Source organism: Spinacia oleracea, chromosome 2 (assembly GCF_020520425.1).
Source record: "Spinacia oleracea cultivar Varoflay chromosome 2, BTI_SOV_V1, whole genome shotgun sequence".
Lineage (NCBI taxonomy): Eukaryota > Viridiplantae > Streptophyta > Magnoliopsida > Caryophyllales > Amaranthaceae > Spinacia > Spinacia oleracea.
Genome location: NC_079488.1, coordinates 105,066,361 through 105,080,257, shown reverse-complemented (window position 1 = coordinate 105,080,257; position 13,897 = coordinate 105,066,361). Strand labels below are relative to the sequence as shown.

At 35.4% G+C, this 13,897-nt stretch overlaps 1 protein-coding gene across 1 annotated transcript; it reads left to right on the top strand.

The window, feature by feature from the left end:
• The first annotated feature begins 5,360 nt into the window (after positions 1-5,360).
• On the top strand, positions 5,361-13,623 carry LOC110791258 (cullin-1). The gene is made up of 20 exons (XM_021996013.2): positions 5,361-5,603; positions 6,645-6,807; positions 6,878-6,977; positions 7,298-7,483; positions 7,618-7,665; positions 7,750-7,953; positions 8,038-8,115; positions 8,274-8,363; positions 8,461-8,541; positions 8,635-8,694; positions 9,108-9,140; positions 9,218-9,304; positions 9,381-9,530; positions 9,613-9,668; positions 9,788-9,908; positions 10,064-10,225; positions 10,333-10,476; positions 10,562-10,780; positions 10,887-11,054; positions 13,234-13,623. Exons 2-20 carry the CDS (start codon positions 6,674-6,676, stop codon positions 13,333-13,335), a joined length of 2,223 nt encoding a protein of 740 aa, XP_021851705.1. The 5' UTR covers positions 5,361-5,603; positions 6,645-6,673; the 3' UTR covers positions 13,336-13,623.
• The last annotated feature ends 274 nt before the right edge of the window (positions 13,624-13,897 follow it).

Below are 13,897 nucleotides of genomic sequence, written 5' to 3'. Positions count from 1 at the left end.
TCTTTCGCCAATACTTAAGCATAAGCTAAAAAAAATATTAGCAATCAGAAAGAAATAATTCGCAATATCTTTTTAAACTAAATGAACAAATACTTGTTTATTGTTTTGTGTGATGGAAATTGTTTATTAAAATCCCGAGGCAAGAGCTGAAAAGAACAACAACAATACGAGTACATAGTTTAGTTGATTAAAAAGGCTGAATGGATTCATTGATGTCATAAAGAAGCTTGAAGCCTTAACCTGCAGAAGTAGCAGGACCATTGCCTACAAGAAGTGATGACTGATGACCATGGTCTGCAAGTCAAGCAAGGCTCATCTGCATTTTTGTTGAATAACCTTTGAACCAGAAAAATCTCTATTATATAAGAGAACGCCTGAACGGCGTAAAGAGTGATTGCCTATTTTATACGTAGTAGTTTATATTACAATATAAAAGGGTATTAATTTAAAAGATATTTACTAAAATCACCAAATATTAAACTAAGAAAAAATTAGCAATAAAAGGAAAAAATAAGTAAACAAATAAGTATTATTGTGTGTGCATTTTCAAATTATAAGCACACATCACGTGCATGGAAAACAATACCCCATACATCAACTCAAGCTAGTAGAGATTTTCATATTTAAAATAAGAAAAGATTACTTCCGGAGCTTTGCAAAAATTAACATGAGACCTGAAGTAGAATAATATTGAGGGGGCGTTTGGTTTGCACGGGGTAAAAGAAATAAAATCAACAAAGGGAGGGGCGGGGGGAGGAAATTAAACCCAGTTTCCATGCACATGATATGTCGTATGATAGTTATTCCCAAACGTCGATGTCACCTACAAACCCAATCAAATCAAATCAAAATCAGAGTTTATTTCATGGAAATTCAAACATTTTCCCCTCAAATTAATCGAAAAATTATCTGAACAGTGACTTGAAGCAAAGGGAGACAAATACAAATAAACTAACCCACTATTGAATGTCACCCAAAAATAAAACCTTTTTACCTCTAAAATCTATATGAATTGCCATCGAATTTCAATTTTTAACATGTTAAAGGTTGGAGGACAGTAAAATATTTCGGATGAATACTTTATACTACATTAGAAAAACACGTAGGATTACTTCAGAAAAATGGAAAAGTGAAGAAGCAGATACTTTTTATATTCTTGAATACATGGTCAACAGAACAACAAGGTCAACAGATCTCAAGTTCATCAGGCGCATATACATGCCCAAGTTCGTTAGATGCATAGTCTACAAGGTCAACAGATCTCAAGTTCATCAGGCGCATATGCGTGTAAAATCTACATTGGACAACGGTGTTATTCCCACTCCTCACCCCCTCGAGGCTGATTAGATTTTAGTACACTTTATTTTTGGGTTATGTTGTTTTTCTTGCTTTTCATTATGTATTTTCATCCAGTGTCAAAAAAAAAAAAATACATGAATTCAACACCAACAAAATGAAGTACTTGTATTTTGTAAACATCCAAATTATCTGAAACTGAAAAGAGAAAAGAAATTCAACCAAATTTTTTGTTTTTCGATGACTTAGAAAGTGACATGGCATAGCCGTGCCATTTCATATACACACATTATCGTTTATTGCATCCTCATAAAAAAATGTTGTTATCTATCATTGAACTCATGACCTCTTATATGTTAATGCAAAGTTTTAGCCATCACTCCAATGACACAACTTATGTCTTTAACACAATTAAAAAAGGAAAAAAAAAAATCATACTTATCAACTTATGTCTTTATGCCCATATTTATGCATTTGAATGATAATTCATTGTAACAAAAAGTTTCTTAATTTGTATTCATTTACTAATTGTATCCAACTTGACAATCTAGCATGTGTACAAGCCATCAAAAGTGTGGAAGTAGGAAGCGGTGAGTGTGCTCACCTAATCAATTTTTGTCGCTCTATGATCAACTTGGAGGATTGGGAAGTGTCTGTGATTCATGTATTTCGGGAAGGGAACCGCGCAGCGGATTGGCTCGCCAACCAAGGAGTGACTCAACCTCGCAGGACCGTCATCTTGGAGGAAATCCCCATAGCTCTCAGTAGGATCCTAGAGGAGGACATTAGGGGTGTGGCAATGCCTCGTCTCATTCCTCCATAATTAGCTTAGTTTGTTTCTGGTAGATGTAGTTTTATTTCTGTAATTTTCTTCTTTTTCGGAATTTTTTTTCTCCAAAGCATCAAAAAAAAAAAAAAACTAATTGTATCATTTATCTTTTCTAGGAAGTATTTAGATCAAACATATAACCATGAAATTAACATAGAAAAGAATATGAAAAAATAATATTGCGTTTTCTTTTAGCTAATCAAATTAAAGTGTGTTTTTTTCCTCCAAAACGTATGCTAGCTTTATAACTCAATATACAATTGTAACTTACAAGTCATAAGTAAAGTAGGTACAAAAAATAACAATTTATACAAACAATGCAAAATTACTAAAAAAAAAATAGTTTACCGGTTAATGGTTAACCAATTTTATTCGTAAATTGCATATGTAATGAAATTCACATTATTGTCAAACTATGTATTTAAAGAAACGGTTATTTCATGAAATGCCCCTGAGGTTTCACGAAATTCACCAAATACCCCTGCGCGTTTCAAAATACATAATATACCCCTATTTAAACTTAAAGTGCACCAAATACCCCTAGACTTAACGGCCGTTAGTGCTCCGTTAGGATTACTTTACCTTTATACCCTTACTCACCCAATATTCTTCTCTCTCCTCCCCTCTCTGTTGTTTGACCCGTCTGCCATCATCTCTCCATCATCTCTCTGTTTTTTCTTTTTCTTCTTGATGATTTCAACAGGAAAAAAAACTTGCACAATTTTTTGCACTATCTTCCTCATATCATCATAACTCTATTTCTCCCAAAACCCAGTGCACTATCTTCCTCATATCATATCATCATCATCATCATCATCATCAATCCCATAAACTCTATTTTCTCTTTAAACCTAAAAATTTTGTGGGAGAGTAATTTCTTACCATTTAAATTCAAGCCGTTACATAATTTCGTTCAAATTTGGCTCGATTTCGTTCAAAATTGTTGAATTTTGAGTCGATTTTGCAAGCCTAACCCTTGATTTCGAATTTGGGGGTTTTAATTTGTTATTTGTTTAATGTAATTGGGCATGTATAATTGATGTTAAACACATGTATATACTCATTTTTCTTATCATATAAAAGAAGCAGCAGCAATTTCATAAGGGGTCTGATTTTTGTTGCGTGATATAGGAGAGTAGCTGCAGCGACTAGAACTAGGGTAGAGTATAGATTAGGATATAGGAGATGAATAGAAAGCTGAATTAGTATCTGCAGATTTTGAATTTTGTTTTCAGATTTTGATTTCTTTTGTGTTTTGTTTTTATTTTTCGTTCTTGAGTTGCGATTAGGAGAAGGAATAGCAGCAGCAACATCGTAGGTAGAGGATGAACATCAACAATTAGCATAAAATTAGAGAAATTAGAAGTTCGAATTAGAGGCCTAGTGAATCCATTCTTTCTAGTCAATCTTGGGCATATATTTCACTGTTTATAGATCTTCCAACAATTGATGATTCCTACCACGGTATTGACATCTACGGCTACCAAGATGAGATAGTGGTTCTGGGGGTTGTAATTGGGTTTGAAGAAGGAGCCCATTTTGTTCTTCAGTTTACAGATTTGCCATTTCTTCGGGAGATAGAGTCTCAATGGAAAGATATTCTTCAGTTTACAGATTTGCCATTTCCCGATGAAATTTACTATGGCAACCGCGTATCTGAATATGAGGATGAGCTGCAAAGTATTGAAGTAAAAGTTTCTTAAGTAGAGGTTTTCCCACTTAGTTTGGAATCTCTGTATTCACTCGTGGTGCCATCATTTGTAAAGAGATATTACAAATTTTTACACGAGTATTCCAGGGATATAATAATTCCTGATGAAGCTCACAATCCTCAAGTGTGGATACCTGACCAAAATGATTCTGACAAAGGCCAATGGATAAGTTCAAAGGTCGGCATAGGATACACTGATTATGATATGGAATTGCTCCCTTTATTTCCTCGAGCATTTGGTGTAACTGAAGTTCCTGATTAGATCATTATATGCAGTTATGGCGTAGCTGGCTAATTGGGTATTTGGTGCAAACAAATTTACAAATAGGTGTATATTGTGCAAAAAGTTTATAAATAGGTGCATTTGGTGAATTATAAACATGACTTAACGGAGGACTAACGGAAAGTCAAAATAGGGGTATTTGGTGAACAGTACGAAAATAATAGGGGTATATTATGTATTTTGAAACACGCAGGGGTATTTGGTGAATTTCGTGAAACCTCAGGGGCATTTCATGAAAAAACCGTTAAAGAAATTTATAAGTGAATTTGAAATGACTAAGAAAAATCGAACTATATGCAACACTTTGGGGCATCCGCCCGGGCAAATAACTAGTTACTTAACAATACCCAAATTTTTAAATAAAAGAAAAATAAGCAAACCCAAAGCTTGAGAGTCGAAAAATCACAAACCCGAAGCCAAAAAATCAAAAGAGAAAAGTCAATAAAATGGCATAATATTGAAAAATACCATAAAAATCCATCACATTTCAATACTAATAGAAAAAGAGTAAAATGCGGATAATAGAGGAGTAAAAGTCTTGAATCACAAATGAATTTCGTGATTACAATTCTCAAGCATTTCAAAAAAAATATACGTAGTATAATTGTACTTAAAACACATTGGATGAACAGATGAGGGAGGAGAATTATGAAAGATCGGAGGGAATTACAATTGGGGACAATTGGAAATAATAATTAGATATTACAATTAGTTTTTAGATTTGCTCCCGAAAAAGAAAGAGAAAACGAGGGATCAGACAATTTTTTTTTAAAATCGATTCAAAATTAGAAATTTTAAATGAAGAACACATGACACTCTATTTTTTTTCAAAAGATCTTGTGCGCACAAGGTGTACAATAAATTTATTGTACACCAAGATAACTTTAACCCTTTTTTTTTTGTAACATTAACCTAATTTTGATTAACTTTTATATTAGCAAAAAAAATTTTGATAGATAAATATTTTAAAGGGTTAAATGATTAATTTTATATATTATTAGTTAGTTTGAAGAAATAAATTTTACTAAAATGAAAAAATTTATCACTGAAAAATAGATAACTTCTACATATATATGCTTAACTTTTAAGCATTTTGAGTTAACTTTTACTCTGATGTACAATATTTATTGTACACCCATTGTAAATAAGAATTTGTGATTTTTTTTTAATTGACCTGTTATTAAATAAAAAGTACGTATGGATTACTTAATACTCCGTTAATATGATTCATCCTATACACAAATTAACTGGAAAAAATTTCTACATTCTTTTACGAGTTTCACCCATTCATCTTTAAAGGTGGTAAAATGCCGATTTGTTAAATCTATAGGTTATGCCATCGGGGGATTTGTTTCACAACGTAGATAACACACACACAAAAATACACATTTCATCACTACCAAAACGCATCCCCATCTTTCTCTCTCCTCCGTACACCGGTTGCCGGTGACACCACCTCCGCCTCTTCTTTTCTCTCTCTTCAGGTGATCTCTCCTTTCTTTCTTTTCCTCTTTCAATAACTTTAATGTTTGTGCTTGTTCTTGTTACTTAGTTATAAAATCTTGTTTTTGTTAAAATGCAATTATACGTCCTGCTTTCCTGTTTTTTTTTACTCGATTTGCCAATTGTTTGATCCTTCTGTTTGATAATTCGATCACTCTGAGATTGATGGGTTTCTCTGTGGAACTTTTTCGTTGATTGGGTAGTATTTGTGAGCTAATTTGGTTTAAATCGATTCATTTCTGGGGTTAGGGTTTTTTACTTTTTTTGGTGTGGATGCAGTGGAGTTAACTCTAATAGTTTTTTTCGTATGGAGTTGTTTGAATGGAAGGTGGATTATCTGTGAGGACTCTCAATTCAGCTTTTCAGGATGAATTTTTCAGAATTTTGAAGGAAAATGGAATAATTGACTGGCTTTTGTGAATTCTTTCATTCCTTTTACCATTTCGTACTTTTAGTTAGGCTCATAGGTCATCAACGGACATGTAAATTTGATATGTTTGTTTTTTTGGTAAATTTGAATTTCATTACCTATTGCATTTATCTGGTTACAGTATGGATTTGAGGTCTCCCTGAGTTTGTTGTACTCACAAGGAATAAATTTTGGTTGGATTATACACCAAGGTGTTCAAGTGAGCTCAATCTTTACTTATTTGAGCTCAATCTCTATGATCAATAATTCAGCCAGCCCCTAACATCAGGGAGAGAAGATGGTTGGAGAGGAGGGGATAAGGGATTCTTGGATTGCCTTTTGTTTTCTTCCCAAAATCCGAGTTAGATTGGGAAATCCCATTTATTATATGCTATTATCATCATATGGTGATGGGGCGTGCAGCCCTGCATTAATTTTCTTAGCTGCCGTTTTTAGATCTGGGATTTGTTATGATGATAATCTGCTATGTGACTGAAATTGCTCAACTTTTCTATAATATGATTTAAGATGACTTTATGGTAGATATCATGATCAATAAATGTGGTATAAGAAAAATTTGTAACCAATGGGTTGGTTTTGTGTTGTGTAACAGTTGATTGAGCTAATACAGTAGATACACAAATGAACGATCGTAAAGTTATCGAACTAGAGCAAGGATGGGAGTTCATGGGGAAGGGGATTACGAAGTTGAAAAGGATTTTGGAAGGATTACCAGAGCCGCCTTTTAATTCGGAAGACTACATGATGCTGTACACGTAAGTGCCTTATCTGTTATTTTTTTAGCTCGCTTTATTGCACATTACTGAAAGTCTTATTCACTTGTAGGACAATATACAACATGTGTACACAGAAACCCCCTCATGATTACTCTCAACAACTCTATGACAATTACAAAGAGGCATTTGTGGATTACATACATTCAACGGTATGCCATTCTTCCAACGGTCTTTTGTTTGTGTGCCTGTATATGTATATATTGATGATTTAGTCTGAGAAAATATAGAGGGGACTTCTTTTGGTGTTAACTGATGGTTTTATTAGTTGTATGAAAAGAGATTGCCCCAACATATCCATTCTAGGAAGTAATTGATATACTTCTCCCTTATATAACCATTTTAGTTTTTCACGTGTAATTCATGTAAAAATATTAGATTTTACTAACTGTTTCTTGCAAGTCTGTCCTACATGCCAGCTCTGTGCTTCTAACACTTTTTTCCTTGTTCCCTCCCAATTACTCCAAATCAGGTTTTACCTTCTTTGGGGGACAAACATGATGAGTTTATGCTGAGAGAGCTTGTGAAGAGATGGTCAAATCATAAAGTAATGGTGAGGTGGTTGTCTCGCTTCTTCCATTATCTGGATCGGTACTTCATCGCTCGGAGATCGCTTCCTTCTTTGAATGATGTTGGATTGACGTGCTTCCGTGATCTGGTATTGACATAATCTTCATGTCTCTCTTTATATAGTATTTGTTGTCTGCTTATCTTCTTTTGTGCAGATAATTTTGACTTTCGCACAACGTGAAGGGCTAATCACGAATGTAACATTTATCACTATTTGCACAGGTTTATCAAGAAATATCTGGCAAAGCCAAGGATGCTGTTATTGCTCTGGTATGGTTGTGGCATGAAGCTTTTATCCTGGTTTTTCCTCATGTTATGCATGCAGATGAGAGATGACATATTGTGTCTGATCAGATTGATGAAGAAAGAGAGGGTGGGCAAATTGACAGAGCCTTATTGAAGAATGTACTTGATATATACGTTGAAATTGGAATGACACAAATGGATTACTACGAAAAGGACTTTGAAGCTCATATGCTGGATGATACTGCTGCTTATTACTCACGCAAGGCCTCAAGCTGGATTCTGGAGGACTCATGTCCGGAATACATGTTGAAGGCAAAGCATTTTCTTTTCACTACTTTTTAATCTTGATCGTAGAATCAATGTGCTTCTAATCTAATATATTTGTGGACAAAACAGTCGGAGGAGTGTTTGAAGAAAGAGAAAGATAGAGTGGCTCATTATCTACATTCCAGCAGTGAGCCAAAGCTTCTGGAGGTTAGATTTAGTTGTTGCTCGGTTGCTCCTAGTTAAGCGATTTCCTTATAGTATTGCCTATGTTTAGATTCTACTGGGCATAAATTCCCTGATATTTATGAATTGATTGGGCTTCTTATATGGTTTGGTTTTGTGGTCTTACCGGCTTTCCTCTACAGAAAGTACAAAATGAGTTGCTACTGGTTTACGAAAATCAGTTGCTTGAGAAGGAGAATTCTGGATGTCGTGCATTGTTGAAAGATGACAAGGTATACCACTTACAAAAATTATAGTTTGAATGTTCTCCTTTTTGCGTATGTGTGCATGCAAATGAAAATGTTTGTTTTGGTTCTTGGATCTGTGTAGGTGGAAGATCTTTCCAGGATGTACAGGCTTTATAGCAAGGTTACCAAAGGGTTGGAACCCATTGGCAGTATCTTCAAACAGGTAGAACTTTCTCCACAATTTCCACTGAGCAGGATCTACTTGTCTTTGTAACTGATTGTTAGTTTGTTAATTTTCATTTTGGTTTTCCTGCAGCATATAACCGATGAAGGAACAGCCCTGGTGCAGCAGGCCGAAGACGCTGCAATTAGCAAGGTGTGTCATGTTCCACAATGATTATTGGAATTTTACTTCTAATATCTATACTCTACTAATTTTTCTCGAGGGCTATGAAAAAATGAATGTTATTACCTATACTACCTCCTTAAGTTGAGCAAAGCTAGATTTTTGTTAAGATTCAAATGCGTTGTGTTAGTGTAAGCTTGAAACAAGCAGATGATAATGATCTACACCTTCTCATTTCTGTTCTATCTTGATTGGAATTTGACAACTATCTAAAAAATGTGGGAAATGGCTAGTATACGTTTAGAATATTTTTCTCCTTAAATGTTTGCATTCTTAGGAATATGGATTGATGAAATTGTGCTCATTCATTTGTTACTTTTCTGGAACATATATTTGTTGCTCTTTTAATGTTCTGTTTATTGCTAACACTACGTCCCTGGCAGGCTGAAAATGCTGGCGGTGGTTCACATGAGCAGGTGGGTCTCTTAACTTGCACCTTCATATGTGATTTGGAATAGGATATTTGTCTTGACTTGTTTTCCTTTCCTATCAGGTCTTCGTCAGGAAAGTGATTGAGTTGCATGACAAATTTATGACCTATGTTACAGATTGCTTCAACAGCCATACCATCTTTCACAAGGTTGGCTTTTTGAAAATTAATTTGTGGGCTGTGGTTCCTGGGTCTTGTTTTGAGCTAACTTAATGCTGATCTGTAGGCTCTCAAGGAAGCTTTTGAGGTATTCTTAAACAAGGGTGTTGCTGGTAGTTCAAGTGCTGAACTTCTAGCTTCATTTTGTGATAATATTCTCAAGAAAGGTGGTAGTGAAAAATTAAGTGATGAGGCTATTGAGGATTCACTGGAGAAGGTAATTTAATGTCAACTATTGAACTTTAACACTATTAGAGAATTTAGTTACAAAATATTTTTTTATTTTATTTTAAAATCAGGTGGTGAAGCTTCTCGCATATGTCAGTGATAAAGACCTGTTTGCTGAATTTTACAGGTTAGCATTATTTCTCACCACCCTTGACCCCCTTTTTTCATTTTCTTTCTCATCATTCCTTTTATGGTTGTTTCTGTTGATGTGTTTTAATGTTACCTCATACGCTTGATTTCTTATAGAAAGAAGCTCTCTCGCCGGCTACTCTTTGACAAAAGTGCTAATGATGATCATGAGAGGAGTATTTTAACAAAATTGAAGCAGCAGTGTGGGGGACAGTTCACATCAAAGATGGAGGGGATGGTAGATTGACGTGTTTTCTTTCTTTCTTTCTTTCTTTCTTTCTTTCTTTCTTTCTTTCTTTCTTTCTTTCTTTCTTTCTTTCTTTCTTTCTTGTTTGATAGTAATAGTTGATGAGTTTGGTCCACAGTGTTTAACCTCTTTGCTTTTCCTTTTAGGTGACAGACTTGACATTGGCGAGGGAGAATCAAACTAATTTTGAGGAATATCTTGGACAAAATACAGATGCCAGTCCTGGTCTTGATTTGACTGTGACAGTTTTGACCACTGGGTTCTGGCCAAGTTACAAATCTTCTGATCTTAACCTTCCTGCTGAGATGGTAATGTGTGCTTTTTAGATCACAATTTTTCGTTCTGTGGTTTTCTAATGGACTTGGTTGTTTTGGTTGGCATGAGCATATGTTTATCTATTCTTATTTTTATATAGGTGAGGTGTGTTGAAGTTTTTAAGCAATTTTATCAAACAAAGACAAAACACAGGAAGCTCACCTGGGTATATTCGTTGGGAAGTTGTAACATTAATGGCAAGTTTGGTCCGAAAACAATTGAATTGGTTGTTGGAACTTATCAGGTAATTGTTCAGAATTAAATTTTCTGTTTAATACCTCAGTTAGTTTATGATCTCAATTTATTGTCCTGGTTTACTTTCCTTGTAGGCTGCTGCGCTGATGCTCTTTAACACATCAGATCGACTGAGTTATTCAGAAATAACGACCCAACTAAATCTAGCTGACGAAGACTTGGTTAGAGTGCTTCAATCTCTATCTTGCGCAAAGTATAAGATTCTTCTAAAAGAGCCAAGCACAAGAAACGTGATCTCAACTGATTGTTTTTCATTCAACTCTAATTTTACTGACAGAATGAGGAGGATTAGGGTACGTGTCCGGTGTCCCCATCGCCCCCACCCCTAGTTTGAATAGTTAATTTGGAAGATTTTTTTAAAAATGAAATCTATTGTTTTCTTTTGATGTTTGCATACAGATTCCTCTTCCTCCAATGGATGAGAGGAAAAAGGTTGTTGAAGATGTTGACAAAGATAGAAGATATGCTATTGATGCCTCAATTGTACGCATAATGAAAAGTAGGAAGGCTTTGGGATATCAACAATTAATCACGGAGTGTGTGGAGCAGCTAAGCCGCATGTTCAAGGTATGATGTCTTCTCCATGAACGTTTTCTGATAACGTTTAGCTAGGCCTTTTACTTCATTGCTGCTGCTAGTGTCGTGAAGTAAGGAAATACATCTGCCTTCCTTCCCACACTTTGATGATTAATTGGCTTCCTACCTTTTGTCCTTCAGCCAAGCTAGAAATCTGTGCTGATTTTACCAATTAGACCTACAATATATAGCAAAAGGTACATGTTAGATGGTTGATATCAATGTGAGTACAATAGATTTACAAATATGAGATAACAACCACCAACAAGAGAGGGCTGGGTGTGGTACTGGTATCAAGGCAGGCAATAATTGTTATCAAAAAGAGAAAGGAAAATTGCTGGAGGCAATAGGGATTAAGGTGTTAGGAAGGAGGGATGTTTAGGTTTTGCAACGTTGGACAGCAGAGAGTTCCCATTTTAGAGCGCTTTATTATTTGGGGGGGGGGGGGGGGGGGACTAAAGGCTGTGTTGGATGGCACAATCAGATGCCTACACTGGTCATTGGTATGTGGAAAAGGGCCTGACAATGCAACATTTAAATGAGGCGTTGTGAAGTACATTTACAACTTTGTGGATCATGTTCGTGAACCTGCAGCAGTCTATTTGGACGTGGCACCAATGTATAAAAAGGCTCAAAGCGCACCAAGGCGATTTGGAGTTCCCAACGCCTTAGGCGCGCCTCGGTGCGTCTCATTGAAGTGAGGCGCCCTAACAAAATGTGAAAAAAATTGTGAAAAAATGGTGTGTGCCTGAGGAGGTATTGCGCCTCATCAAAATCGCCTCGCTCAGACAATAAAAGGCGATGGCTCCAAACGCCTTGCGCCTTAGAGCCTAGGCGCGACTTTTTATACACTGGGACGTGCATCCAATCAAACAAGTCCTTGTATTTTAGAAATTATATGCTTGGCTATGGGTGTGTGTCTATTTGATAGCACTGATTAGGGGCTTGGGGCAATCTGTTATTTTGCTTTCTAAATCAGAGGACATCATTTTTCTTTCTAAATCAGAGGACATCTTGTCCTCATTATTTGCACTTCTTTTTTTCCTACTGTATATTCTCTTTTCTTATCGAAAAATCTATCTAATTACACCGATAGAGATAAGACTGCATTTGTGAACTTTCCCGGATGCCACTTATTGTTGAATCAATAGTCCATACTGGGAGGTGGTAGTAGTGTACATCTGAACTGCTTGGCTACAAACATATATATAAAAAAAACTGGAGTACATGGGATGTGGGAGATATTTTTGTCTTTCTTGGTGTTGACTACTCTCAATGAGAAGTAAGTAGAAGAACTGATGCATACTAGACGAGTAGACGTAGGGAACAGTAATTGCTAAGAGCCATGAGACTGCTTTGGAAGATGACCAATTAATGTTTAGTGGAGACTTAGTAGCATGACTTTTTGTTGGTTTTTTCTTATGGTGAACTAGTAAAAGGAAACTAGGGGTTATGTATCAATTTTTGAAATACGAGGTGAACAGGTTAAGTTACCACCGACATTCCAAGACAAAATAGCGAACAGAAATGATTGTAAATTCTGTTTCGTGGATTGCATTCTCATACGAGTGAGTAAGTTAATCCAAGTGGAGGATAAAAGTCTCACGAGGAAACTTATTGAATCACCAGCATCATTTCTTTCATGAAGCAAGTTTGATTATACTTGTATAGTTGTATATATGGATACTTTTCTTATATTAGGCACAGAAGAAACTTGCATAACTAGGATATTAAATTTATAGGATTTTTCTGGCTGAGGACGGTATGAGAATGCATTGTGTAACCTTGTACGTAGTTGTTTCAGTGGTGTTCAGCACTTCAGCATTGTGCTGTTTCCCGTCTTTTATGCATATGATGTTCTTCTTTCCATGCAATCATTTCTAGAAGATTAGAAGGTGACTATTAGAAAGATCCTATGCAGTTAAAGATAGGCAGGGAATGATGATACATTAATTTTGTGGTTCTTGGATTGATTGGTTGGATACATTAATTTTGTGTTATTTTCAACAAACTGAACGACTAAAGTAGACATGGTCTGATATCAGAAAGTGAATTTGAGAGAAAGGGAGATTTCTTTACTCCCTCGGTCACTCCTTTTCACTGTAACATCTCTATGCCAGGCTTAGTTTGTGAGCGACTCTTGCATAACTGTGTTGTTTTCTCTTTACAGCCTGATTTCAAAGCAATTAAGAAGAGGATCGAGGACTTGATAACCAGAGATTATATTGAAAGAGACAAGGAAAACCCTCAGCTATTCCGGTACTTGGCTTGATCATATTCTCGTGTTCTTCTGAGCTTACTCTTTCGATGCCTTATATGTAACAAACCCCGAATGATAATGCCAATAGTAGGTTCTTATTGTACAGTAATTTGGTTTTCCATGAGTTTAAAATTCTTAGCCAATTTTTAATATTTTTGGGCTCATGCAATCCAAGAAATCCGATAGACATGTTTGTTTAACTAAATAATGTGTTCAGTTTAAAATGTTATGTTTAGTGAGGTGAAATAGGTTTTATGTGCACCTAATTTCTCCAGATTTAATGATGGTTCATTCACTTTATACTATGTCTTATACGAATACATTCTTCATATGTTGTTACTTTTATTTCTTTTTGGAATTTTTTTTTAATACAACCTTTAGGCATCCTTCTGAAGTAAGTTGTGTTGTTGAGTTATCCGGGAATAACTACCCAAAATGGTCACTCTGTAAGGGGGCGTTTGGTACGGAGTATTTATCTAATGGAAAGGAAAACAACTGAAATGACTTCTTTTATTTGTTGTTTGTTGGACATCGTTTGTCATTCCCTTCACACTCTTTTCTTTTTCACTTTCCC

Excerpts from the sequence above, each read along its gene's own strand:
- LOC110791258 (XM_021996013.2), top strand. The coding sequence starts at position 6,674 with ATGAACGATCGTAAAGTTATCGAACTAGAGCAAGGATGGGAGTTCATG. Across the intron at positions 9,909-10,063 it reads CATCAAAGATGGAGGGGATG|GTGACAGACTTGACATTGGC; the intron begins GTAGATTGACGT and ends TTTTCCTTTTAG. Across the intron at positions 11,055-13,233 it reads AGCTAAGCCGCATGTTCAAG|CCTGATTTCAAAGCAATTAA; the intron begins GTATGATGTCTT and ends TTCTCTTTACAG.